Raw genomic sequence first — 27,242 nt, forward strand, 5'->3', positions numbered from 1 at the left:
GTAAATTGGATGTTCTGATCTTATTTTTCTGATATTTTCAATTGTCGCGAGAAAATTGAGCATGACAGGCTCCATTCGAAATTTTGAAAAATTAAATTTCCTCCCAAAATTGCGTGTTTCGTGTTTCTCAAGGTCAAACTTCCAACTATGACCGACTGGCACATAGAGCCAATGGTTATAGGGCATATTTTTTTTAAAACCTCATTTGTGACTTAAGTAGGCGGCTGTTACAGAGTTAGAAGAAAAGGTTGATCCATCTCCGATGGTTATGATGATTTTTATCTACTGAAAAAAACTGTATTAATATGATAAATAAGTAACAGCCCTGTTTTCAGGAGTGACATTGTGGTCTGAGGATACTGAGACCCAGCCAGGAGCTTACTATGTTTGCATCTAACTAAGTTAATTTGCGCAATCTGGCCGATAGCCTTAAATAGTAATGATTTCGTCGACCCGATGTTAATGGACCACACGTTGAACTGGCATTGTTAGAGACGGTTAAAAGCATGTGAAGCTGTTTTCAGACGCTAGCCAGTCGTTTCATAACCTAATTCTTTTTTCCGTCTGTATGTAGTTCTGGGCGAATGTTACATAGTCATTAAAAATTATTAATAATTACTTGAGTTTCGGTGCCAGTCGGTCATATTTGGAAGTTTGACCTTGAGCAACGCAAGAAACATTTTTTTCCAAAATTCAAATTGGACATGTCATGCTCAAGTTTCTTTCTACAACTGAAAATATCAGAAAATAATATCAGAAGAACCGATTTACAATCGCGGGAAAGTAGTCGAAAAAAGCAGCGGGAAATCGCTATTCTCAATTTCCAGAGTTAAGATTACACGAGAGTAGAGTATTCAAAAGAGAAGGCAGAGCGATCGCGGATAAAGAAGAGACAGATTAGAAGCGGACCAGAGTAAACCTTTGGTGGAAAGGTGGACAAGCGAAGTCTCCCAATGGTCGAGAACCAAAACTTGTTTCTTGAGTTAAAACTGACTTATCCGAAACTTCTTGAGTCAAACTTGATTATCCATTTATGCTAGAGTTACTGGTTAATTTAGTTACTCTAATTCTAGAGTATGCCGGTATGTGTGTACCCAATTTAAAATTCTTGAGTGTGTTTTATATTGTTATGTTGAGACAAGGAGAAGTGTAGGTTGATCCAACTGAAATGGATCAAAGTTCCACTGTTTAACAAAAAATAGCTATACGGATTGTTCCGACCTTGTTTTTAACGGCTTTCGCGTGTTTTAGTTATTTTGAGACCTAAGTCCCCAACGTTCTTATTTTCTAGAGTGAGGGGGTATTTGGTAGTGGCCTTTAAGCTGTAACAAAGTTTTTAGTCTCATGTCGCAAGTGAACCAAATTGGCTCCGACCGTTTGAGGTAGAAAAACACAAGATATAGTAACCCTGACTCTTGAGCCAATATTTTTAGGGCCTGTTTTTCTTTAACCTCATATGTCACTTAAGTAGGCAACTGTTACATTCCAAACCTATTTTTGTACGGCGTTTGCGTGATTTAGGTATTTAGAGAGACCTAGTCATGGGGACATAATTGTTTCTAGAGTGCGGGTATTTTGGTAGTAGCCTTTAAGCTGTAACACGATCTCGACGTTCCCTGTCTTAAGTGAACCGAATTGGCTCTGACAGATTGAGGTGCAAAAAGACAAGAGGTAGTGTCACCGACCCTTCAGCCAATGGTTACATAGCCTAGTTCTCCTAGCCTAATGTTTGACCGAAGTAGACGACTGCTACAAAGTTAAAAATGAATTTAAAAAAAACTTTGTTCAAAAACATTATAAAATTTGAAATTACGAACCCTGTAATTGGGTGCTGTCAGAGTACAGTTACAGGATGCAGATCATTTTTCCATAATATGCAGTTTTTTATTTGTTCAAAATTCGAAGCTTTGGAGGTGCGTTACTCGCCAGTTTCCTCCTAAGTCTGAAATTTCGGGTTACGGAAGCTACCCAATATAAACGGCTACGCGCAAATTGTCTCAAAGATTCATGGCCCTCGGAATAGTTTTGATTTTTTTTTATTTTTTTCACAGCTGTTCGGTTCTTTTTGAGTTTTCCCGTTACCTACCCCCCGTCCAGATCTGAGATTTCGGGTTCAATCAAAACAACAGGTTGTATAAACCTCCCTTGCATAATACACTACGCCCTTTTTTATTACGATAATGTAATGAACCTCGGAAAGGTCAATAATTGGTTGGTTGTCCCCCGTCTGTTGAAACTATTGATCTTTCTTGAACACTACCTTGCCAATTATCAATTTAATTTTCCGGTTCAATCGAGAAACCCCGTTTTTAGAATCTCTGCGTAAGCGGTCGCGACCTTCTCGTTGCAGAAAATCTTATTGATATCAGAAAGTCAAGTTTTGAAATTTTTAAATTTCTTGAAAACTGAGATGAAGGGTGCAATCAAAGAACCGGTTGTGATGGCTTTTCGCACAGAAGCGGTTATTCTTTATCTTTATTTAAGAAAAATTTGATGTAAATGGAAAGATTGCATTTTCTCAAAAGTTTTCACTCAATTCTTTTAGCAGAGATTGTGTTGTATAGTAGAGATTGTTTAGATTGTGTTGTATTGCCTCTATGTAAATTTGCTGAAATATCGTTTAATAGGATGGCAGAGTGGTTTAGGTGACTGATAAATAGTGCGTTAATGAGTACTGGTCTTGTTTTAATAGGAAGTGTTTTTTTGATCGACTGAAGTGGTTTAATTCCACATGCTATTTTTGTTGTCAACTTCAAACTGAATTGTCAAAAATTGGTCTATAATTTCGAATAATTTTGGTACACTTCAACCAACGCGTCTCAATTACATTTATGCTTCAGTTTCAGTAAATTACAAAATCAAGTTGACACTCTGGTCTGGTGTTTCTAGGTCAATCTCGTTGGCGGGTTCCGCTTGTTTCCCTTCCGCGCCCTCTTTCATCTTGTTCTCTCCAGTACTCCTTGTGTTGACCATACTAACTGAAAAGTTCTTCTTTGTTATTCTTGGGTCAACCGATGTCATTTTTAGTTGCGACGAATTACATTTTGACTTTGACTCTGAAGCTCTTTTTTCAGCTATCGGTACCCTGCTCCGTCTCATGATTTTTATTTACAATTATTTCTATTTACAATATCGCTATTTACAAAATCGTATTCTAAGAATGAAAATCTTTGATAATCAATATAATAATAGTGAAAAACTACTTTCCTAGTCCTTATAAAATTTATTAAATTTTTTTTAATTCGTGATCCCAACCGAATCGCGATCTATTAACGTTCCGACTAGTCCTATTGCTTTTGATTCAGTTATTTCGACCTGTCTTAAGACCCTTTAGTACTGTCCCAACACTTCTATGTACTGTCCCAACACTTCTATGTACTGTCCCAACACTTCCATGTACTGTCCCAACACTTCTATGTACTGTCCCAACACTTCTATGTACTGTCCCAACACTTCTATGTACTGTCCCAACACTTCCATGTACTGTCCCAATACTTTCTGGTACTGTCCCAAGACTTTCTGGTACTGTCCCGAGACTTTCTGGTACTGTCCCAAGACTGCTTGTCCCCAGACCGCCTGTCCCAAGACTGCCTGTCCCAAGACTGCCTGTCCCAAGACCGCCTGTCCCAAGACCGCCTGTGCCAAGACTGCCTGTCCCGATACTGCCTGTCCCAAGACTGACTGTCCCAAGACCGCCTGTCCCAAGACCGCCTGTCCCAAGACCGCCTGTCCCAATACTGCCTGTCCCACGACTGTCTGTCCCAAGACTGCCTGTACCAAGACTGCCTGTCCCAAGACTGACTGTCCCAAGACTGCCTGTCCCAAGACTGCCTGTCCCAAGACTGCCTGTCCCAATACTGCCTGTCCCAAGACTGCCTGTGCCAAGACTGCCTGTCCCAAGACTGCCTGTCCCAAGACTGCCTGTCCCCAGACTGCCTGTCCCAAGATTGCCTGTCCCAAGACTGCCTGTCCCAAGACAGCCTGTCCCAAGACTGCTTGTCCCAAGACTGCCTGTCCCAAGACTGCCTGTCCCAAGACTGCCTGTCTCAAGACTGCCTCTCCCAAGACTGCTTGTCCCAAGACTGCTTGTCCCAAGACTGCCTGTCCGAAGACTGCCTGTCCCAATACTGCCTGTCCCAATACTGCTTGTCCCAAGACTGCCTGTCCCAAGACTGCCTGTCCCAAGACTGCCTTGAACCACTGTACCTTGTATCACCACTCGAGTTCTAGTAAATATTCGCCCAAAAACACCCAACCTTACTGGCCAAAAGCTAAAATCACCAACCCCCTTGTATTTATTTCCTTTTAATATTGTGACGCAAGTTGAAACCCAACCTGCTCTATAGGTCTTGTGATCACCTGTTTGTCCAAAACCGATTAAAACTTTCTTCTCCAAAAAAGCGTCAAAAATATAACACAAAGAAAAATATTGAATATCGATAAAAGCGAAAAAGAGAAAGAGAAGAAAAAAAATGATGTACCCACCTAAAATTCAAAGGTGACTTGTGTCAAACCTTTGTCTGAACAACAATAAAAAAAATGTCTGGTACCTTATTGCCACGCGTTCTCCTCTCCCCTGCTAGCGATCTTATGGGGTATCACAAAAACTGTCTATGTCCGTTCCCCCCTCCCGATCCGACCAGGGTACCTACCTTAATTCGATGTTATATTTGGATATCCGCTTCTTTAAGCCGACGCGTGTAAGAGTCTAATGTAACTAAATCGACGATGCTGATCAATAAGTTACTCTAATGTGTCCCCCTTTTTACACTTTACAACCACCAACCTCTAACCTAACCAGCCAACCTTCTAACCTCCCCCTCTTTAGCCCCACTCTTAAGCCGAAAATTCCCTTAAGCACCGGGTGCTAAACCTCTCGACAGAAAACCGTAGACCTGTTTCCAGGCCTGCTTGAGTAAAAACTTCCTCAAAACAATGAGGTTCCGCTTATCCAATTTTACACTTATTTCCTAAATGTAATGTGGATTTTAACGATACCCGTTAAGGTATCCACTTGAGAACGCCTCCGTCCTCTCTTGTTGCTCTGCTCGTGCTGGTTGTTTAGAGGCTCCTTGACTCGTCCTGCGGCTGATCACCAGCACCACTTTCCCACTTGGCTGGTCACCTGTTCCAGTCAAGTCTCCTAATGGTCCAGCTAAATCCCTGTGAACCACTTTCCCACTCGACTGGTCACCTGTTCCAGTCAAGTCTCCTAATGGTTCAGCTAAGTTGCAAGCTATCTGAAAACCCTTCACAACGCCCCACACTCGGGCACCTTTTCATATTGCTAAAATGATCGAAACGATCGGTCTTATAAAAAAAACAGTATGGGTATACTATTTAATTAATATAAAGGTTTGATCCAACTAATTTGGTGTTAAAGTCACTGTCATTTTTTGTTTTATAGTTTTTTTTCCTTTTTCTGTTTTTTTTCGGTTTTTGTTTCGCTTTTTATTTTTTGCTCGTTTTTTCGTCCCCCTAGTTACCCCCCCCCCCCTTACTCGGTTAGCTAAGCCTCGTTTGGAGAGCGTACCAGGAAATTGTCTCGAGTTTTCTTAAAAAGCTATCACGGTACAACCGGAAGGTTTACACGTTCCCGCTGAACGGTACAACCGGTACTCTAGAATGGGCATGTAGCCCGGAGCTGCATCAAGCGGGTTCGACTCTGTACTCATGATGTCGTAAAAACACCCAGGAGCGCCATAACAACAGTCGCCTACTTCGGTCACATATGAGGCTTAAGAAGGATAGGCCCTATAACCATTGGCTCAAGAGTCAGGGACACTATCTCTCGTGTTTTTCCACCTCAAAACGGTCGGAGCCAATTCGGTTCGCTTGCGACATGAGACTAAAAACCCGTTACAGCTTAAAGGCCGCTACCAAAATACCCCCCCCCCTCACTCTAGAAAACAAGAACGTCCCCATAATTGGGTCTCAAAATACACAAAATATACGAACGCCGTTAAAAACAGGATCGGAACAATCCGCACAGTTACTTTTTACTAGAGAGTGAAACTTTGATCCGTTTCAGATGGATCAACCTGAAACTCGCCTTATCTCAACATAACAATCATAAAACACACTCAAGGCGGCTGTTACAGAGTTAGAAGAAAGGGTTGATCCATCTCCGATGGTTATGATGATTTTTATCTACTGAAAAAAACTATATCAATATGATAAATAAGTAACAGCCCTGTTTTCAGGAGTGACATTGTGGTCTGAGGTTACTGAGACCCAGCCAGGAGCTTACTATGTTTGCATCTAACTAAGTTATTTTGCGCAATCTGGCCGATAGCCTTAAATAGTATTGATTTCGTCGACCGGATGTTAATGGACCACACATTGAACTGGCATTGTTAGAGACGGTTAAAAGCATGTGAAGCTGTTTTTAGACGCTAGCCAGTCGTTTCATAACCTAATTCTTTTTTCCGTCTGTATGTAGTTCTGGGCGAATGTTACATAGTCATTAAAAATTAATAATAATTACTTGAGTTTCGGTGCCAGTCGGTCATATTTGGAAGTTTGACATTGAGCAACGCAGGAAACATGATTTTGAGGTGAAATGAAGTTTTTTCCAAAATTCAAATTGGACATGTCATGCTCAAGTTTCTTTCTACAACTGAAAATATCAGAAAATAATATCAGAAGAACCGATTTACAATCGCGTGAAAGTAGTCGAAAAAAGCAGCGGGAAATCGCTATTCGCCAGTTCCAGAGTTAAGATTACACGAGAGTAGAGTATTCAAAAGAGAAGGCAGAGCAATCGCGGATAAAGAAGAGACAGATTAGAAGCGGACCAGAGTAAACCTTTGGTGGAAAGGTGGACAAGCGAAGTCTCCCAATGGTCCAGAACCAAAACTTGTTTCTTGAGTTAAAACTGACTTATCCGAAACTTCTTGAGTCAAACTTGATTATCCATTTATGCTAGAGTTACTGGTTAATTTAGTTACTCTAATTCTAGAGTATGCCGGTATGTGTGTACCCAATTTAAAATTCTTGAGTGTGTTTTATATTGTTATGTTGAGACAAGGAGAAGTGTAGGTTGATCCAACTGAAATGGATCAAAGTTCCACTGTTTAACAAAAAATAGCTATACGGATTGTTCCGACCTTGTTTTTAACGGCTTTCGCGTGTTTTAGTTATTTTGAGACCTAAGTCCCCAACGTTCTTATTTTCTAGAGTGAGGGGGTATTTGGTAGTGGCCTTTAAGCTGTAACAAAGTTTTTAGTCTCATGTCGCAAGTGAACCAAATTGGCTCCGACCGTTTGAGGTAGAAAAACACAAGATATAGTAACCCTGACTCTTGAGCCAATATTTTTAGGGCCTGTTTTTCTTTAACCTCATATGTCACTTAAGTAGGCAACTGTTACATTCCAAACCTATTTTTGTACGGCGTTTGCGTGATTTAGGTATTTAGAGAGACCTAGTCATGGGGACATAATTGTTTCTAGAGTGCGGGTATTTTGGTAGTAGCCTTTAAGCTGTAACACGATCTCGACGTTCCCTGTCTTAAGTGAACCGAATTGGCTCTGACAGATTGAGGTGCGAAAAGACAAGAGGTAGTGTCACCGACCCTTCAGCCAATGGTTACATAGCCTAGTTCTCCTAGCCTAATGTTTGACCGAAGTAGACGACTGCTACAAAGTTAAAAATGAATTTAAAAAAAACTTTGTTCAAAAACATAATAAAATTTGAAATTACGAACCCTGTAATTGGGTGCTGTCAGAGTACAGTTACAGGATGCAGATCATTTTTCCATAATATGCAGTTTTTTATTTGTTCAAAATTCGAAGCTTTGGAGGTGCGTTACTCGCCAGTTTCCTCCTAAGTCTGAAATTTCGGGTTACGGAAGCTACCCAATATAAACGGGTACGCGCAAATTGTCTCAAAGATTCATGGCCCTCGGAATAGTTTTGATTTTTTTTTATTTTTTTCACAGCTGTTTGATTCTTTTTGAGTTTTCCCGTTACCTACCCCCCCCCCCCCTCCGTCCAGATCTGAGATTTCGGGTTCAATCAAAACAACAGGAAAAACGATATAAGACTATTAATATAGGCTATGTAAGTAATAATATTAGTAATACTATACCCCTCCGGGTTTCCTTAATATCCGAATCAAGGTGCTTAACTCGGATATTCGCAGTTCGGTGAAGGGTCACTACAGTGCAGCACTGTCGAGCCCCCCACAGATTACTATCTTACTTTTTGTACCAAAAGGGATACAAAACTTGTTAACGATACCCAACAGTCGATTGTTGTTGTCGTTGAGCCCCTTCTTGTTGCTCCTTGTACTGCTTGCCGGATCGGTCTTCACCCAAGACCCTTCCGAATTGAGCGCAAATCAGCTGACCCTTCCGGATTGAGCGCAATTTATCATTAACGTGCTTAAATGCTCAAATAACCCTACAGTACAAGCCTCACAAACGGGCTACAAAACTGATCGTAACGATCCTGACTGATATAAATGCCTGTAACAACAATATATCTATCAACAACAAACGGGGGGGTCGGATCACATCTTGTCTGGGGGGATGATTTCTACTGATTTTTTTTAACTTTTTTACTGTTTTTGGTTTTTTCGGTTATTTTTTATGTTTTTTGTTTTCCTTGGGTACTATACTACTTTTTGTTTGGTTTTACTTATATCTTTAAGTGTTTTTGGTCACCAACCACTCAGGGGACGAGGGGACGGCCGATCCCCCCACCCTTCCTGGTTCGTGAATTTTCGGTCTTAACTAGGTTAAAAAACTATTCACGGCAATCCGGAAGGCCTCCGCGTTCCGAACTACCCTTCCGCCCCGGCGGTTTAGGCCTATTAAGGGCGTTAATGTGAGCATCCGCTCGGCGCGGAGTGCTCGTTAACGGTTCCGCCGGTCATGATGTTATAAAAGAATAACACCCAGGAGCGCCATAAAAACATGTATGTAACATTCGCCCGGAAGATACATATCGACGGATAACAAAACTAAGTCTTAAGACGACTGGCTAGCGTCTAAACAGAGCTTTGCATGCTTTTCACCGTCTCTACCAAGCCAGTACTTTTCGGTGGTTTTTCCAACATCGGGTCGACAAAAACGTTACTGTTCTCCGGCTTCGACCAGAACGCTCAAATTAACTTAATTACATGCAAATAGTGAGCTCATGGCTGGGTCTCAGTATCCCCAGACCACGAGGTCACTCCTAAAAACAGGGTTACTACTTATTATATTACTATTGTTTTTGTTCAGTAGATAAAAATCATCATCTCCATCGAAGATGGATCAACCCTTTCCCCCCAACTCCTAGCTTCTCATCCTTATCAAAATGAATCTAGATATTAATTAAATTCAAGTCAGGACATGACAGGAAGCTAAAAGTTTTAATAACAGGCTAAAAGTTTCAGTCCCGAAACCCTTCCGAATTCTTGAATCCACTGAATCAAGCTCGCTAATCTTGATTTCCTCCTAATCCGGAAGGCTGGTTTCTCACCCTTCACCGTTGCTCGCAACGGCCTTGCAACTATTGTCGCAGCACAATAGTTGCAACTCGGAACGTTTTCTGCAATCTGCTGCTGTTTTTCTTATCACGATTGTCGTTGCTATCGTCAGCGCAACTAATGTTGTTGTGTTTTCTCTCTCGTTTTTTGTTAAAATGGCCGTTTCAGCATTTCTCAGAAATGTTACGTCATCACTTCGAAAATTTTAAAATACGGGAATATCCTGACCTTCACCGTTCTGCTAATCATCCGAATAACGTCGTTAATCCTTCAAAATCATTAACTCGGAAGGTTCACTGCTAAAATTTCGAAATCTGCAGAGATTGCATTTTGGCCATTCTGGTCGAATGTCACATACTCCCCGGACAGTCCGGTCAATGTCCTCATTGAATCGCGCAATGTTCGTAAAATGGTTACAGTGTCATCGAACAGAATTTACAAAATGCTCGAAATTACTTTTATCCACGTCACATCGACTCACTGCAGAATATAAATGGCATCATACTACATCACTATTCCGAATCAACTTTTTTTATACTTGCAGTTACATTTAATTATGTATCGTAAGTAATGCGAAGTATCGTAAAGTTTTATTTTTCTAAAGAAAGGTTTTGAGATGTTCAAAGCGATTAAATATTCCATATACAATTGTTTCAGGATTGGAAATGGTGCGTGGTTAACAGTTTGATAAGTAACTATTTGCAAGTTTTTTACATTGTAAAGGTTTTATTATAATCTCTGGAGGTTTTAGGATGAACACGGAATATCGCCGCAAGATTTACAATTTGGAGGTATTTTTCAGAACTGAAAAACATCATTTTAATACATCATTTGAGAAGTTATGTTACTTATTCTTAAACAGATTACAGCACTGGCAACAATGGGGACAAAGATAAAACGAACCAATCCCGAGATACCACTCCTGCTAGAATACCCATTGGCAGCAATCATGATTCAGAGGTTGATTCAGACCAAGACGATAAAGCCAACGTAAGTTAATCTTGGAAATTTATTAAGTTTGCCTGGATTTTTGTTTCATTTGTCAGAAAAACTCAATGCTTTCGAACGTAGTAGTAGGAGTTTTGACGTCTTACGGAGATCTTTTTTCGAACGCAGGTGAATCTTTACAGTAGCATAAAGGAAGAAGAAGAAATGTTAATGAATTTATAAACACATATAATTTATGAATACTTTACACTTAACAAAATTAAAGTTTGTTAAGTTTGCATCTAATGGAGCGCCGCGGGAAAAGTTTCACATGTTTTTCTAGTTTCTGATATTGCATGTGCTGTTCTATTTCTGAGGCGGCTTGTGGAATAGTTTTCACGTTGAAGCACGAGATGATGTAAAATATGGAAGTTGTTTTTTTTCTTTGCTTGTTGAAGTAGGCTGGCATCTGTTCTTTCAATGATTGAGTCGATAGAATTAAGTTTTCCTAATGATAGTAAGTTTCATTGGCTATTCTTGAACACGGTCAATGGATCTTAGCGTAATTATGTTGGCGCAAGCCCAACTGGCAAGGCATAAGTTATCTGGCTCTATTAGATACTCTTAAATCTGTTTCAATTCTGATAGTTTCATTTAGAACTTGATAACTTTTTACTCAAATTGTTAATATGTGGCTGGAATGTGAGTTCATAATCGAAGGTAACTCCAAGTATTTTCATTTCTTGGACTGGGAAAGTTTGCTAGTTTTAAAAGCATTTTCACTGGGATTACTATTCTGATTCGGGTTTTATTACCATCAGGATGTGCTAGATGTTCCGTTTCTTCACTTATGTTGCGGGAAACGTATTAGAATCAATATCAATTTACTGTACGAAAGAGAGTTTTTGAATAAGTTTTCGCTTAACTAACTGCTCTGTCGTTGAAAAGCTAACGTTGCCGTTCGGCTTTGCTTGGTCAGTAGCTCACTTAAGAAACCATCTGTAGCCAGAAGTAGCGACGCGTTTCTTTTTCTGTAGATCCACTTTTCTTTTTCTGTAGGTTGAAATAAATTTTCGCCCAGAGAAGTTGAAAATTTTTCTTTCCTGTCTGTCTCAGCTTTTCACTCGTTGTTGCTATGCTATCCACATTTGAGCCTTGCTGTTTGAATGGTTTTGTGTTGCACCGTTCTGCTTCAGAAAATGGTGTTTGACTGTCTACTCGTGTGTTATATTCTAGCTGCAGTGAATCCAGAAAAAGAATTTCACTATGTGATATAGTGCCTTTTCACCGTGCCTTAGGAACGGCTTGTTCAACTTTCCTTTATTGCAAATTGTAGGTGCGTTTCGGTAGCAAGATTGCCAAGTTGGAGGCAGAACGCTTGTATTCCTAATGGAAGCTTTATAGTCAATGGAGATTTGCCGAACGGTATTTTATCTACTTTCTCGCTTTTTTCTTTTCTTATGACGCAACTGAAGTTGACCTCTGCAGCTGTATTTTTCTTTTTGGTTTTGGTTGTATGTTCATCATCAAAAATACCTATTTTTGAAAAGACTTAATTCAATTGATTTGCTATTTCAGTAATTTCATTTTTGTCCATTTTCCAAAGTTATTTTAGGAATGATTCGGATGCGAAAACGTATCAAGGAATTCCAAACATATCAAGGCGTTTTTTTAGCTGTCGGAGTAAATTCAGCTCAGCGCATTTTTATAACAAAGAGCAAAAATTGCATTTTTTTTTCCATTTTCAAATTATTTAATTACCAGGGTAGGAGCATTCTGTGATACTGGCATAGTAACCTGCTGCTCTTATTACGTTTAGAATCTAATTTTGATGTTGTAGTTACTCAACCCGGAAACTGGACAAAGCAAGCAGGGGTTCCTCTCGTTTGAGTATTACCAGTCGTTTTTCGACGTTGAAACACATCACGTCAGTCAAAAATCGTTGTTTTTTTCCATTAATTATATAATTGAGTGCAGTATTTGCAAACTGTCTTCTAATTAATAATGTTGTTTTTAAGGTGATAAGTAGGATATACGCATCGATCATTTTGAACTGGAGAAAAAATTTCGTGAAGCACCAACTGAGACCTAATCCGGATCTTTATGGTTAGTGTCTGTAACTATCAACCCGCATTTTTCTACACAAGCGAAGCTGGTGCTTGAATACTAGATTAAAAATCGCACCTGTCATATTGAGACTTTTCTATTACTCTTTATCGGAAGGTTGGGGCTTGAATAATTTTGGTGTGGTAATTTGAAGGTTTACAAAGCACCTCAAATCAAAGGTTTACGAAGCACATTCGTTGTTTTTCTATTGCGTAGATCAAGTGCAATTTCGCATCTCCGTAGTTGACTAGTTTCACCGTTGCCAGGCTTATATTTTTTAATTCACAGGTCCATTCTGGATTGCAGCAACTCTGGTTTTCTCGATCGCAGTAAACGGAAATGTCTCCTCTCTCATCAAGACTCACACAAATAATGTGTCCGATGCAAAGTCTCCCATAAACGACACCGGCGACAAACCAAACAAAAATGCGGATGTGTCTCAGACCAGCAAGTGGGCATATGATTTAGACACCAGTAAGTACCCAATGAATCACAAATTAAAATCGATACTATGCAAAGCATCTCTCTGAGAATATGAGGATTAATGATATTCTATAATGGTCTGCGTATTTGCTCATGGAGAGCTTGGAAGCCACTTTAAAATCCTAAGATACACTTAGAAACTATAGAACTTTTTTATAATTGGTTACGTTTTTGCGCGGACATGAACTTTAATGACGAACAAGAAAAAGCAGTGCTGTTATATGATATGAGGAATATATGATAAAACAATGAATGTTTTTTTAACTCATCGCATACGACTTGTTTAGTATCGACTGCGGGTCTGATGGTGAGTCTCTACATGTGTTTCGTGCCTGTGCTGCTCTGGCTGTTCCTGAGATGGAGAAAGAGCCTCAACATGATTTCTTTGCTGGAGGTTGTCTGTGTCTATGGATACTCACTTTCAGTATTCATCCCAGCCTCTGTAAGTCACAATATTTTAACATGAAATGTGGTCAATGGATTGAGGCTAACCCTATATGTATGGATAACTTGAATAATTATGTAAGTAGACGTATGTGTCAATCAAAGAAGTGAAGACACTTATGTGATATGTTACAATAGGTGGTAATTTTGAGTAACTCAAAATTACCACCTATTGTAACATATCAGCTATAAGTGTCCTCACTTCGTTGATTGACACTTATTAACACATACGTCTATTAAATTTGATTATTTCAATTTCGGTATTAATTAAATTTGAGAACTATAATGCATAATATAGTCATTGCATTTTCAATCACTTGTACTAACACTAAGATTCGCATTTTTAACTTCTTTGGCCTAAAAATTTGGCTTTTGAAATAGTTTTTAAGTAATTTGCGAAATATGGCAAAAATGATACTGCTATTGAAATTGAACCTACCACCTGTTGTAATATATCACCCACTTATATAGGTCATATGTTTTTCAAATTTTCCTGCCCATTTACTTAGCATTTTCAGTTCTGATCTCACGAATTTTGACCAAAGGGATTCATCTTTACGCCAGTTTTATTACAGTTTATGATTAAATCCAGCGGTAAATTGCATTGGACAGTGAAAGATCATTATAGGCTATTGCAGTTTTTTCAACCATCTGAAAGATTTTTACACAACGCGCATTGTGTTATATTTGGAATCCAATTTTTTCAATGCCAATCGCAAACTGCGCATAATTGGCTCGTTTTAGTTATTAAGAGAACGTAGCGAAGTAGAATTTATCGATCAGTAGAAGTGTAAAGGTGACCATCTTCTTGTTTTGAAAGTGGTTTTTAATTTTCAGATTTCCCAACTGAATTTTTTTCTTCCTATTGATCCAGTATTCTCAATTTGGGTTAATTTTAGCTAATAAGTTTCAATCATAATTTGTTCGGAAAATTCAAAGAGGTCATAATTTTTAGGTCATATATTGTTTTTCTGTGAAATTCGAAAAATAAAATTTTCAAAAAACAAGTCAGTCTTTTTTCCGTTGTCTTGGGTTCATTGACTCTTTTCCGACTGTCTGTTGGCTATATATTTTTTATCAGTGTCGAGGAACGAAGTGAACCAATTGGATAGGTACTGTTTGTTTTTGTGTACGCAGAAATTGATTGTTGGCTTTAGAATTTTCGATTTTTTTTTTCCATTTTAATTCTGTTTGGCAAAAGGAAGGCAATTTATTCTGTAATGAAAGATCAATTCGAGAACTTGATTGATTTTTAGTCGCAAACTTTTTGATTTGGCAGCGGGGAAAATTTTTAATTGATCCATTTTGACTCAAACGATCGAGCGTATTGTTATATTACAAATCCACTTTTTCCGTTTCCAACTGGCAAATACAATGTGCTTATTTGGTGGCAACTTTGCCTGATAGCTCTGAAACTTAAATAGCATCTGTGGTGGTGATGCCAGCACGTGAGACTCCTACCATCCAGGCCAGAGATCAGATTCCGGATGAAGAAATAGTTTTTTGAGGCTTTTTTAAGAGTCGGTGAACGAGCGAAGACTCTTGTAAAGGTCGAGATGATTTTTTTCCGTTTTTTTTCTATTAAAATCTCAAACTTGTTCAGGCTCAAATTAAGTTTTTTGCGGCCGGACTTGACTTCTTTTTCACATCAGTTTTTTTTCCTTTGTATAAAGAAAGGTAAACTCGTTTATCAAACAGCAATCTAGTTCGAATTTCAATTTTGAAAGTATATTTTATTTTTTAGATTTGTCATCGGAATAAAGAAATTAACTATTGAGCCAATTTTTTCAAGTTGTATTTACTCTTGGAATAAGCAATCGTTATCAAATTGGAGTATAGACTTTTTTCGGGTTAACAGCTTGCCTAACAGAATCACTTGTTATCTTGATTTATAATGAATTCAATTTTTTAAGCGTCTCCGGCCCACTTAGATTGGAGGCAACGAATACGCCAGGGGCAACAAAGTTCCTGGGTTTGAATCTGACCAGGACCTGTTTTTTCTTCAAACGGGGAAATCTCCATTAAAAAAAATGACAGCTTGATTTTTGTGCTTATTTTTTATCGGCGTACTCACCTAATTTTGAGTCGTTCGAGGGGACCATAATTTGTATGCTTTCTTCTGGATTGCAGAAAACGTGAGAATTTTAGAATAGAATTTATAGTTCAAAGTTTTTTTTATTTCGTTCAAAATTGTTTTTGATTCTCGAAACGCCGTCGAATGTGTTTCTGGACGTGTTAAACGCGGCGCAAATAGAACATCATTCCAGATAATATTTTAAAGTTTTTTAAGTTTGTTTTTGTTTTCGAAAATTTTTGATTTTGATTTAGGCTCTCTGTTCCTTTCCTGTCTGCTAGCTTGCAATGCTGTTTTTGTGGTATCGCAAGAGATGCACAGCTAGGCTTCGGCTCTGTGTAATTCTATCAAAAAAGTGTCAATCACAAATTCTCCTAGAAAATCAAAGAGCTTTACGGTCCTCTTTTTTTCTTTAAAATTTGACAGTTGCGATGTTTTCGAAAAATTGGTCATTTTTTTGTTTGCGTTTGTTGACTCTTTCCCCCTCTCTGTTGGCTATGTTTTCACCTATTCTTTTCTTAATTCATTTTTGGCGTTTGCTCGCTTTCGTTTGCAAAGACAGCTTCGTCTATCTCAAATTGGGTTAGTTTTATGGAAAATGTGTCAATCATTAAAAAATATTGAAATTTAAAGAGCCTCAAGGCGATACATTTTTTCATCGAAACTAGAACATTGATTATTTTTACATAATGTCATTTTTTGGTCTGCTTGGCGCCATTGGCATTTCAACAACTTGTTTTTGGCTATGTTCATTCATTCAAGTTTTTTATCTAGACCGTTATAGTTTCTTTTTATTTTGCTCGTGTTTGCGAAGTGCGTATTTATGTTTGGTTTTGTGTTGTTTTTCCCCAGGTCAATTTTTCCGTGTTAATTTACTGCATTTTTAAGATTTGAACCATGTTCTTCTATTTTTCTGTTTCGGAAGAACTGTTTGAGTTATTGTTTGACATAAAACATTAATTCTCTGATCACAATACAGTTAACAATACAATTTGAAAAGTGAAATCGAAAAACATCAGGCAACATTCTTTGACCGATTCATGTACTGGAACATATGTAGTGATATCTGCAAGAGATGCAAACGTGTGTAAGTTATTGAGTTTGTGTGTGAGGGTGTGTGTGTTGTTTAGCTGTTGTGGCTGATCCCAGTGAGTGCAGTTCAGTGGACGGTGGCTATAGTGGCCCTCCTAGTCTCCTCTGCAGCCCTCTGTCTCGCCTTCTGGCCATCTCTCAAGGAGGAAGACATGCCTGTGAGTAGAATAACAACTGTCTTGATAAGAAAATTCTCATTTTTGCCATTTTTTGTCCGAAAGAGCTTGAATTTAAGCTTCAAGAAAGCAATGGGGTTTATTTGCAACAGCTTCTGGGTATCATACTGGCTAGTTTTTTGGCGCTGCGATAGTTTTTCATGTTATCTTTTTGGATTCTGAATCACGACTAGAAAAGCCATTGAAAGTTTTTAAAGAGTCATGAGCGTAGTGACTACTCTTATATAGGTCGTGGTGATTTTTTTTCAAGAAAAAGTCGTAAACTTTGTTAACGTTAAATTTGATTTTTCTCTGTTTGACTTTTCATTTTTTTAAGTTCACTTCATCTTATTTTATGAAAAGAAGCTAAACCTCCACATTCGAACAGCAAAAGTGAAAGGGTCAAAAAAATGTGATCGATTTCTAGTTTCGAAAGTGCATTTTAATTTTAGATTTCCCAGCGGAATAAAAAACTTATGTTGATTCAGTTTTCTCATTAAATTGATGTAATTCTATCTAAAAAGCGCCCATCATAAATTTTTCTTGAAATATAGAAAGCTGGAGGCAATATATCTTTTCTTTGAAGTTCGAAAGTAGATAATTCATTTTCTATTTTCTTGCGTTCGTGACTCTTCCAACTAACTGTTGGCTGTGCTTTTTCAAACAGTTTAAGCGGAAGCCTATCATCAGGCAAAATAAGACGCAATTGTCGTGAAATTCAAACGAGATTTTTACTCAAACCGTGAAAGTTTAACTTTACTCCAGTAAAAAATAGATAGTTTTCGAATGTTTTTAGTGCAATTTTGAGAATAACAAACTCAAAAATTCAAAAAATGTACATATTTTTTTTGTTTTTTTGTCATTTTTCATTAAAAATGTTGTCCATTTTTTAGGCTTTTGTTGTAGGCTTTCTTTCAGATCTTAATCACACCGCGCACAAAAAAACGGCCTAAAATTGGAAAAAGTTTTGTAGTTTTTTCAAGAATATGGTCGGAACATTGTGTGCTACTTGCGCAGCAACCAGCTATCCTTTTTTGTCTTATGTATTTTTATTGATTAAGAGTTATGAACGTAATTGAGTACTTTTAAATACGTCTTGCTGATTTTTTTAAAATTTTTTAAAAGCTCAGTGCATTTTCATTGTTAAAAGGAAGGCAAACTGCACTATAGAACGGCAAAAGTGTAAAGGTCACGAAAAACATGATCGGCTTCTAATTTCGAAAATGGAAATTAATTATCAGATTTCTTAGTGAAATAAAAATTTTACCTATTGATCCAGTTTCCTCAAATTGAGTTGATTTTAACAAATTAAGTCAGTTTCGTTTCAGTTTCGTTGCGTTCTTTACTCTTTTCCAACTGTCAGTTGGTTATGTTTTTTATTTTTTCTTGATTTGTCTTCAATCGATTTGACTTCAAATCAAATTGATTTGCTGAAAGGAAAGCATATTCTGCTCTTCTATTGTAAGGTGTAAATGGCGCAAAAAAAGACAATTGAATTTCATTTTTAGATTTCCAATCAAAATGAAAAAAATACGTATTGACACAGTGTTCTCTCATTGTGAAAATTGTACCAATTAATTATATGGAAAAAGTACCTATGATAAAATATTCTTTAATTTGATTGAGCTTGAAGCTGATGTACTATGTTTCAGGAAACTCGAAAGTTTTCTGAATGCTCATTGTCTTCCAATTGTTTAGTTGCTGTTTGGCACCTTGGCTGCAATTGTGTTGTTACATGGAGGTCTGGTGATTGGCTTTATGGTAAGTGGGAACATCCTACATATAAGATTTCTGATGGCATCGAGTGTGAACGAAACAGGACTACTAGCCAATTTGACATCAGAACCAGCCACAAACAAAGCTCACAATTTGACAAACATTACTTTGCATCAGATGGTCAAGTTAACAACAACCACTGTATAGTGTTGTTTGCTTCGTGATGAAACAGAAGTGAACTGTTACATGAAAAAATCTGGATGATTTTTTGTTAACATTCAGCGGAAACTGTATTCTTCAGCAATCAACGAAATCTCAAAAACAAAAATTTTTGAAGCTGGCCTAGAGGTTCAGGCTTAACGAAATGAATTACTAGCTTTTGGTGAGATGATAAATCTCTGAGCAGTTGTTTTTTAGGTAGTTTTGTTAGATTTTCTTGGTTCAATGTCCATGACGTTTTTAAACAGTAATTTTTCCTAATTTGTAACAGTTGAAAAGGGCACGTTACAGTTGATACATGCAGATTGATCCAATCGAATCGGGTATGTTTTTTTTTCTGATCGTGAGTTTCTACATTCTCTTTTTCTATTTAGGTACAACTCTAGAAAGGTAAAGGAAATATGAGGGTGTTGGTTTTCTAAAACTTGGTCTCGAAACTTGGTGTTTAAGGTAGAATCTTTTCCGAATTGAAGACACTTTTTGTTTTAGTGTTTATTATGATGAAAGTTAGTTGCGAAAAAGAAATTCATTTATGTCACAATCAGTTGGGTGTTATTCGGAAGAAGAGACTGGAGCTTCAGTAATGGACTTGATTGAACCGAACTCATCTGTCGGTTTCATTTGGTGCTGGGATAGATATAGTTCCAAAGACAAAAATACGCCTTTTATTTGTAAAATCACACTTAATGTACCTGCAGAATTGTCCTGTAAATATTGAAAATGTTAAACGAATATGTACACTTGATTGTATGTTGGTATATTGGGTAAATTTATAAATTATCTCAGCTTTTGTAAATTCAATCAAATTGAAATGTTTTTGAAAGCATCATGGTAGTCTGTTCTGAAAGGGAACATGGTAGTCTGTTTCTATTCATACTCTACTGCAAAGAACATTTTCTCCATGCGGGTCAGAAATTCTATAAACTCTTTAATGTTGATGGTCCCTGAAAAAGAAAGCTAGATTGAGATCATCATAAAAGTGTTCCGCTGAAACACGGATGTTTATTCAGAAACCTTACTGACTTAAAGAATTCCTTATAGCTCAATTGATTGTGCAAAAATTTTTCGAGGTGGGTTGGGGTGGTTTTTCGAATTTTTGACTTTTGTAACTAGATCGAATTACACCGAAATACTACTTCATAGACCCTCTTTTTGCAAAACTTAAGCCGCCGCAATTTGGGGCCTTTTTTTGGAAGGGGGGACTCATTCAAAATCCGAAGTTGCGTCATCATTTTTTCTGTTCAATGCATTACCCATAAAGGTGAAAAGTGTGGTCTTGGTCTGCGACGCCAGTGGCAATGGATACTGTTTTCGAAATGACTAACCACTCTGGTCTTTATCGCATGAACGGAAGTCCTCCTCGAACATGGCTAGCTCCTCGGGTTTGAGACCTTCGTTCCCTTCCTGCATTATTCCTCTAGAACATTGAAATTTCATGCAGTATATATTTAGCGCCCATCATGATAAACCATAATCGATACTTTTAAGTTTTTCACGAAAAGTATAAATTTTGTGCTCGCCCGCATTTTATGCGGTTTGGCATTCCGTATTTTTGTTCACCTCAGAAAATTCATTAAATGGAAGTCAAATCACCCTCGAATAAAAACGAAAAAAAAATTGATCGTTGTTTCAGAAGTTTAATTTATTTATGCTTCTCAAAATGGTTTGATTTCAAAAAATCCAGCAAATATGCAAGATCCTAGAAATTTGACTTAAAGAAAATTCAGTAAACATAGTTTAGACACTTGTAGGTCATGATCAATTTAAAGTTATTTGATAATCGGAAGGCAATTTTTTGATTAAAAAAGTTGAAATGGCGAAACAAATTTTGATTAATTTCAGTTTCGAAAATGTGTGTTAATTTAAGATCTCTCAGCGCAATAAAACATTACTTTTTAATCCAAATTTTTTTAATTGGGTAAATTTGATGAAAAACAGAACAATCATAAACAATTCTCAAAATCTTTAAATTTTGTGAGTCCATTTTACAAGTTCATTTTGTTAATTACGTTTTTCCAACTGTCTCGGATTCATTTTTTACGGGTTCACGCATATCGTTTTTCTAATGTTTTTAAGGAAACCTTTTTAAATTTGTTCTTGTTAAAATATATATTTTTTTCGAGGCGTGGATTCAGTTTTCTCTAGTTTACGTTAGTTTCTTTTTCCAGAAGCATAAATTGATATGAAAGATAAAGCGAAAGTGCAATAAGAGCAACAAACGTGTTGCCTTGTAGTTTCGAAAACTAAATTAATTTTTTCCCGTTTTTAAGTATTTATAATCATTTTTTGAGGAAATAAATTTAAAAATTTTCAGGCTTGCTTTTATTGCTTCGAGGTTTGAATTTTGATTTTTTAAGTTCATTTCATTTTCTTTTTAAAGGAGTAAATTGCACTATCGAACAGCAAATTTTTAAAACAAAAAAGTCGCGGAAAACGTGATCGACTACTAGTTAAGAAAGCAGAATTTAGTTTTCAGATTTCTCAGCAAAATAAAAAAGTATACCTAATGATCTAGTTTTCTCAATTCGGGTTAATTGTTTCAACAAAGTGTCATTAACAAATTATTCTAGAAAACAAAAAGCGCTAAAGCGATCTAATTTTATTTCAAAATTCGAAAGTAGAAGTTGTTTCAAAAACTCAATATTTTCTGATGTCTTGCTTTTGTTGCTTTTTTTTCATATGTTTTTCCCAGTATGTTTATTTCAACAGGTAATATGTAGTTTTAGTTGAAATTTTGAGAAACACGTGAAAATGTCTAGTTCCCAATTTACCTAACTTGCTCTTGCAACCAAAAACAACGCGGGCTTTAAATGCAGAAAAACTCAAAACAAATTAGCTGGCCAGATATCTCTGTAGGCGCAAAAAAAATCAGTGATTTGTAAAAAATTTATCAATTTATTATATTAAACTGCAAAATTCTGCTTAAAATTGGTAAAGCTTGCATACACATAGATAACAGTCAATGTTTTTCAGCAGAATAAAAGTTTAAGGATTGCAAGTAGCGAGCGTTATTACATCAAATCAATTTTGTTTCAGGTTAATTTAACAAAATGACAAACTTTCAGAAAGTCACTGGATTTTTTGCGCTTGCATTATTGTCCTAATTTATTTTGGCTGATTTATCGTTTTTTTAATTGCAATTTATTTTATTTGATAGGTTTTTCTAGCAGTTTTTTCCAAAGCTTGTTTTTTTAGTTTTTGTTTCAAACTGTCTTACTATACTTGAAATTTTGTTCTGTAGTTTGTAAGTTTACCATATCTGATTTTTATTTTTAAAAATTTGTTTCATTCAAACGGGTTAAGCTTATCTTAAATCGGCTTAGTAAACTAATGATGCTTAATTTCGTGGGTTAGTTTTTCAATGTTTTTGCGTGTTTTAGTAGGGATAGGTCGCAAAAATTTGGACTCCATCACAACGCAACGTGGAGTGTTATTACAAAATTCTCATTTCTATATCTACTTAACGGTTGATTTAAAAGTTTTTTTCATAATTTGGATTATTGATGAGAAATTCAGATCTGAAAATAAAACAGATAGCATCAAATGCATGGGATTTGATTTTTCCATGTTTTTTTTTCAGACGCTAATGAAAATTTTGCTGGATTGACAAAAAAAAACATTTTTTTAAAAATTTATTGAACAGAATTTTAAAAAGCGTTATGAATGGAGAGACCGGTTACTACCCTGAGCGCCTATATATTCCGCTTAATCTCATTTTTGCGTCACCAGGCGTTCTACGACTTTTGAAAAATTCAGTGGGATGGAGTTTTTGACTGATTTTTTTGTATTATTTTTCATTTTCTTGTAAGGTACAGCAACAAACAAGGTTAAAGCTTCAACCACAAAAATTGGTTGGGAATTTCCCCCGCACAATCTGCTACGCCCTAAATTTTGTGCAAAAAAAATTTTGGGTTGAGAACATGTCTAAATTTTGATGTTGACCGTTTATCGAAAGCTTTTTCGTTTTCTCGTTAACTTCTTGTCTTGACAGATTGTAAGCCTTCGCTGCCCAGTTTGTTTCCCTTAAATTTTAATTGATGAAAAAATAATTGTTTAAAACTTGTACATTTTTTGAAACTGTGCTCGTTTTTTGGAAACCTTTTGACTTTGTAGTCTACGCATTTTTTTGCTTAGTTGCCGTTTTGTCATTGATTCTCAATGTTTGGTTAGGCTGCTTATGAACCTCATGCGGGACCAGAATGTAAAATTTTTGTAGATATTGTTTTTCTTATACTTTTTTCAACTATTTTTTCAGCTTGGTTTTTCAAAAAAAAATGAATTGCTTCTTTTTTCTATTCAATATCTTGTGATGCAATGTTCTAAATTGCATCGCAAAAGTTGTAAACTCCACTGTGTTTTGATATTTGTTCTTTATCTCGGTTGTATGAACGTGTAGAAGCGAATGGCTGAAGAGTTCTACTATCTGTTGGCTATGACTTGAATTTCAAGCTTGTGTGTCAATAGAACAAATTTTATCAAGGACAGTCGCATGTAAAATATTTTTCTAATTTTGTGCTCAGGGCATTAATATCTTCCAAATTGTATATGAAAATTTCCCTAAAAAATAGCTAGTTAAAAAATTAAGTTTGTTCTGGTTTCATTTGTTTACCGAGATACAACGTAATCTAGTGCCATACAAGCATTTCAGACACTGCCAAATTATCATTTTTGAAGCATTATTGAGCGGTATATTAGCTGTTTCTCAATTTTTCCTGACAGATCCCTGTGTCGAGAAAAACAGTGAAAATTTTTCCCACTTATTGTTAAGCATATAAAAGACTAACATTGAAAATTTCTGTATAAGCTTTAAGTGTCAGCTGATGCCATATTTCATACGATTTTTTCTGATTCGCCCCTCCAAAAACGACAAAAACCAAAAAAATATATTTTTTGAAATAAGTTTTTATCGTTTTGATGACCAAAAATTTCAGAACAGCAAATCTACGGAAACCAAATCTGAGCTGTAGCTGTAAAATGTTGTGTTACTTGCACAGCAACTGGCTATTCCTGTTTTGTATTTTGAAACATACATCATCTGGCCCATGGTGAGTTCGCCTGTGCCCTCAGTGTCAAAGAGGGAGAATGCGGAGAGGAGGTCCTCGTAGGGATCTCCCGCCCACTCCCCATTGTCCCTCTTCTCCTTCATCATCAACACAAACTCTTCCTTGCCCAGTCTCTTCTCCCCTGAAAAACAGAAATTTCACTTTTCTCTCGCCAAGGAGGCAAACAAAACACATTTGATCCGCCATAGAGAATTATGTTAGGAAATGTTATGTTGGCTTCTCACTCATCGTATGCCTTCTTAGTCACACCCTGACATCTTAGATTTTTTAACCCTTCTTGATCTCTTATTAAGGTAAGTTATTAGTGAAATTTCTCGGAATGTCAAAACTAACATCAGCCTGCTTCGCAGTAGGTTTGCACTCCACACAAAATACTTGCCATAATTACATGCAGTTTAGGAGTTATGATTTCAAATACGTGATATTTGGCATAAGCGAAGTACTTAGTGCGGCTCAGATCTCGGACGGGAGTGTAGATTTTCGGTCGCGGGAAGCCCATTTCGGCGATCCTATTCGGTCGCAACATAAGTCAAGGCCTTGGCACGGGGTTTGCTCACTTCTTTGTATTGCGTACCTGTTGAGGAGTACTGCTGCATGATGTGTGCCACTGTCTCCTTGGTGGGGTTCAGTTTGCATATCTGCATCAGGTACTCCAACTCCTCGCTGTCTATTCCTCCGTCCGAGTTGGCGTCGAACGTGTCAAATGCATGACTCCAGTAGTCCTCCTCACTCTCGAACTCCATCTCCTCCTCCGCCATGCAAAATTCACGGTGAATAGAAAAAGAAAAACTGTCTCTTTAGAGGTGCTCAAGTTCGATTTGGAAGTTGTTTACTTAAAAGTTTTAAAAGAAGTTCGTGTAAACGGAGGAATACTTTGAGCGGAAACAGTAACGAACACCGGATTGTAAAATTACTCAATTCAACACGTTAATCGTTTTTAATAAAAACGACTCAATTTTAAGCAAATCATCAAAAGTTGAAGAGATGTAACGTTTAAAAAGTTATCAAACTGCATCGGCTTTCATTTTTATGACGCGCGTTTCTAATCGTTACAAAAATATCTCTTGCAACCGTACCATTGAGGGACCTTCGTTGTATGAGATTGTGATAAAGAAAACAGAAAACAAATTTAAAGAGCCTTGAATAAAAAAGCTTTGAAATAGGAGACACATCTAAAAAAAATGATTCAGCAAGAATTTCGGGCAAAAAATTAGACGCCAGACAATCAGCTAGTCTTAACTAACGGTTATGAATACGCTAAAAAGTTTTGCTGATAAAGTGGAAGTTGAAGGGTTTTTAATCAAAAAAATAAAACGCAATCTGAGTTATTTTCACTTATTTCAAAATATACAAGACTTGTTTCACCTATTGATAACTTCCAAGCTAAAAATATTTAACGTCGGATTGTATCAGAAGTTTATGTTCCAGTTAATTGAATTTTCCAAATGTCAACCAAAACATGATCTTGTCCCCAAAAAGGGCTTCACAGCAGGACGATTTTACATTCTGAGCAGACTTGTTAACGGAACCGGAGGTCGCGCGTACTTTTCAGTACTGCTACAGGGTTTCAACCGCTGAAAAATGCAGGGGACACATGCAAGCTTTGGCATTAACGAACGCTTGTACTCTGACTGTGGTGTTATTAATTTGGAAAGAAGAGTCAGACGTTTGTCGGCTAAAGGGGAAGTCGAATGGTTTGGATGGAATTTTTATTATGGAGAATTGAAAAAAATTCCCAGCACACAAAATTGTGTTTGTACGACATTAAAGTCCACAGTCAACCTTAAAGTATGTAACACAAGTGCTCGTATCAGGGCGAAGTCCTGAATAATTCTAGTGCTCTTTAAGGTCTACGAGGTAGTGTTCGACATGAAAAAATTGATGAGGACTACAAAAGAAATGGAAAAAAATTCAGAACGTTTTAGTTTTTAGGATTTGTTTTTTGAAAAGCATCCCCCTGGCGTTCTTTAAAGAAGCAAAAGATGAATTTTGCATTTAGCAAGGTTTTTATGAGAACAAAGGGCATTATCAGTCTCAAATCAATTAGGAATGATTTCTAGGACGGACTAAATCTGCACTAACGGGTTAATAGCACGACATATCGCGCTAGCTTTACGAAAAACGATCAGAAGTTGAGCTCAGAATGACAGTAGTAAGATCCACTAGTGATCCCTAGGGTAGGCCTAATTTAGTGAGGGCTGCCATCACCGCCTATAATCTTTAAGGGAGGCATCAAAAGATTTGGCTGCCAAAAAATGCCTTTCGCTTGTCTTATAATAGCTTGGTGCATAGATTCGAATTTTGGGATCCTAAATTTTTTGGGGCGCACCTTTTAATGATATATCCATAAGCACCTCAAAATGCTGGTTCCCTGGGTACTTTTAATGATGAAATCCTATAATTTTTACATTTATCTCGAATCTGGTTTAAAAAACGATTAAAATCAGCGGCTCGACTAGGAATACTGGGGGAATAATAGCAATCTTAATCTTTACCCAGTTTAGTTTGGCTACTGTGAAGAGTAGACTTTTTCATAACTTGATTTCTGTGGACTCATTTTCTGACATTTTCTGTTCGCAACTAATTTAGCGCCGCAGATAGCTGTTGTTCTTGTTGGAATTTTGAATACCTGCTCAAGTTCGGAATTTTCTTTTTATATTGGTTGTGATTTACTAACTCGATTTGTTGAAATTTCTTTGTTTATTTTTTTCTTTTAAATTTTTTCTTTGGATTGATGTATTTTGGGCAAATTATATTGGTTTTTTGGCTTCAAATCCGAGTTTTATTATGGAGAATTTGAAAAATTTTCAGAGCACAAAATTGTGTTTGTACGATATTAAATACAACAGTCAACCTTAAAACTTGTAACAAAACTGCTCGTATCAGGGCGAAGCCCTGGAAAACTCTAGCGCTATTTAAGGTCTAATTTTCTTTTTATATTGGTTGTAATTTACTAACTCGATTTGTTGAAATTTCTTTGTTTGTTTTTTTTTCTTTTAATTTTTTCTTTGGATTGATGTATTTCGGGCAAATTATATTGGTTTTTTGGCTTCATATCCGAGTTTTATTATGGAGAATTTGAAAAATTTTCAGAGCACAAAATTGTGTTTGTACGATATTAAATTCCACAGTCAACCTTAAAACTTGTAACAAAACTGCTCGTATCAGGGCGAAGCCCTGGAAAACTCTAGCGCTATTTAAGGTCTAATTTTCTTTTTATATTGGTTGTAATTTACTAACTCGATTTGTTGAAATTTCTTTGTTTGTTTTTTTTCTTTTAATTTTTTTTTGGATTGATGTATTTCGGGCAAATTATATTGGTTTTTTGGCTTCATATCCGAGTTTTATTATGGAGAATTTGAAAAATTTTCAGAGCACAAAATTGTGTTTGTACGATATTAAATTCCACAGTCAACCTTAAAACTTGTAACAAAACTGCTCGTATCAGGGCGAAGCCCTGGAAAACTCTAGCGCTATTTAAGGTCTAAT

The 27,242-nt window shown here is 36.8% G+C and overlaps 3 protein-coding genes across 5 annotated transcripts in view; 1 reads left to right on the forward strand and 2 right to left on the reverse strand.

The window, feature by feature from the left end:
* Positions 1-27,242, reverse strand: part of LOC134846528 (jouberin-like) — a 439,624-nt gene that overhangs the window by 294,111 nt on the left and 118,271 nt on the right. The gene's annotated exons all lie outside the window — the stretch shown is intronic.
* LOC134846845 (protein YIPF1-like) lies at positions 10,031-19,506 on the forward strand. The gene is made up of 9 exons (XM_063864242.1): positions 10,031-10,037; positions 10,337-10,464; positions 12,242-12,328; positions 12,420-12,507; positions 12,796-12,981; positions 13,278-13,432; positions 16,639-16,758; positions 18,454-18,516; positions 19,180-19,506. The coding sequence occupies exons 1-9, from the start codon at positions 10,031-10,033 to the stop codon at positions 19,189-19,191; spliced, it is 846 nt and encodes a 281-aa protein (XP_063720312.1). The 3' UTR covers positions 19,192-19,506.
* On the reverse strand, positions 18,982-24,831 carry LOC134845693 (centrin-3-like). Its single transcript, XM_063862736.1, has 4 exons — positions 24,328-24,831; positions 23,721-23,874; positions 20,016-20,107; positions 18,982-19,634 (listed from the first exon to the last, which is right to left on the reverse strand). Exons 1-4 carry the CDS (start codon positions 24,509-24,511, stop codon positions 19,558-19,560), a joined length of 507 nt encoding a protein of 168 aa, XP_063718806.1. The 5' UTR covers positions 24,512-24,831; the 3' UTR covers positions 18,982-19,557.

The sequence above is a fragment of the Symsagittifera roscoffensis genome, chromosome 5 (genome assembly GCF_963678635.1).
Source record: "Symsagittifera roscoffensis chromosome 5, txSymRosc1.1, whole genome shotgun sequence".
In the NCBI taxonomy this organism is placed as follows: Eukaryota; Metazoa; Xenacoelomorpha; order Acoela; family Convolutidae; genus Symsagittifera; species Symsagittifera roscoffensis.

What these genes read in the sequence shown, in the direction of transcription:
- LOC134846845 (XM_063864242.1), top strand. An exon ending in ACCTAATCCGGATCTTTATG is followed by an intron (nt 12,508 to 12,795) that starts GTTAGTGTCTGT and finishes TTTAATTCACAG; the next exon opens with GTCCATTCTGGATTGCAGCA. An exon ending in CAGTATTCATCCCAGCCTCT is followed by an intron (nt 13,433 to 16,638) that starts GTAAGTCACAAT and finishes TGTGTTGTTTAG; the next exon opens with CTGTTGTGGCTGATCCCAGT.
- LOC134845693 (XM_063862736.1), bottom strand. Translation starts at nt 24,511, where the DNA reads ATGGCGGAGGAGGAGATGGAGTTCGAGAGTGAGGAGGACTACTGGAGT. An exon ending in GCAGCAGTACTCCTCAACAG is followed by an intron (nt 23,875 to 24,327) that starts GTACGCAATACA and finishes TCTGTTTTTCAG; the next exon opens with GGGAGAAGAGACTGGGCAAG. An exon ending in ATGCGATAAAGACCAGAGTG is followed by an intron (nt 19,635 to 20,015) that starts GTTAGTCATTTC and finishes TTTCTTTTTCAG; the next exon opens with GGACCATCAACATTAAAGAG.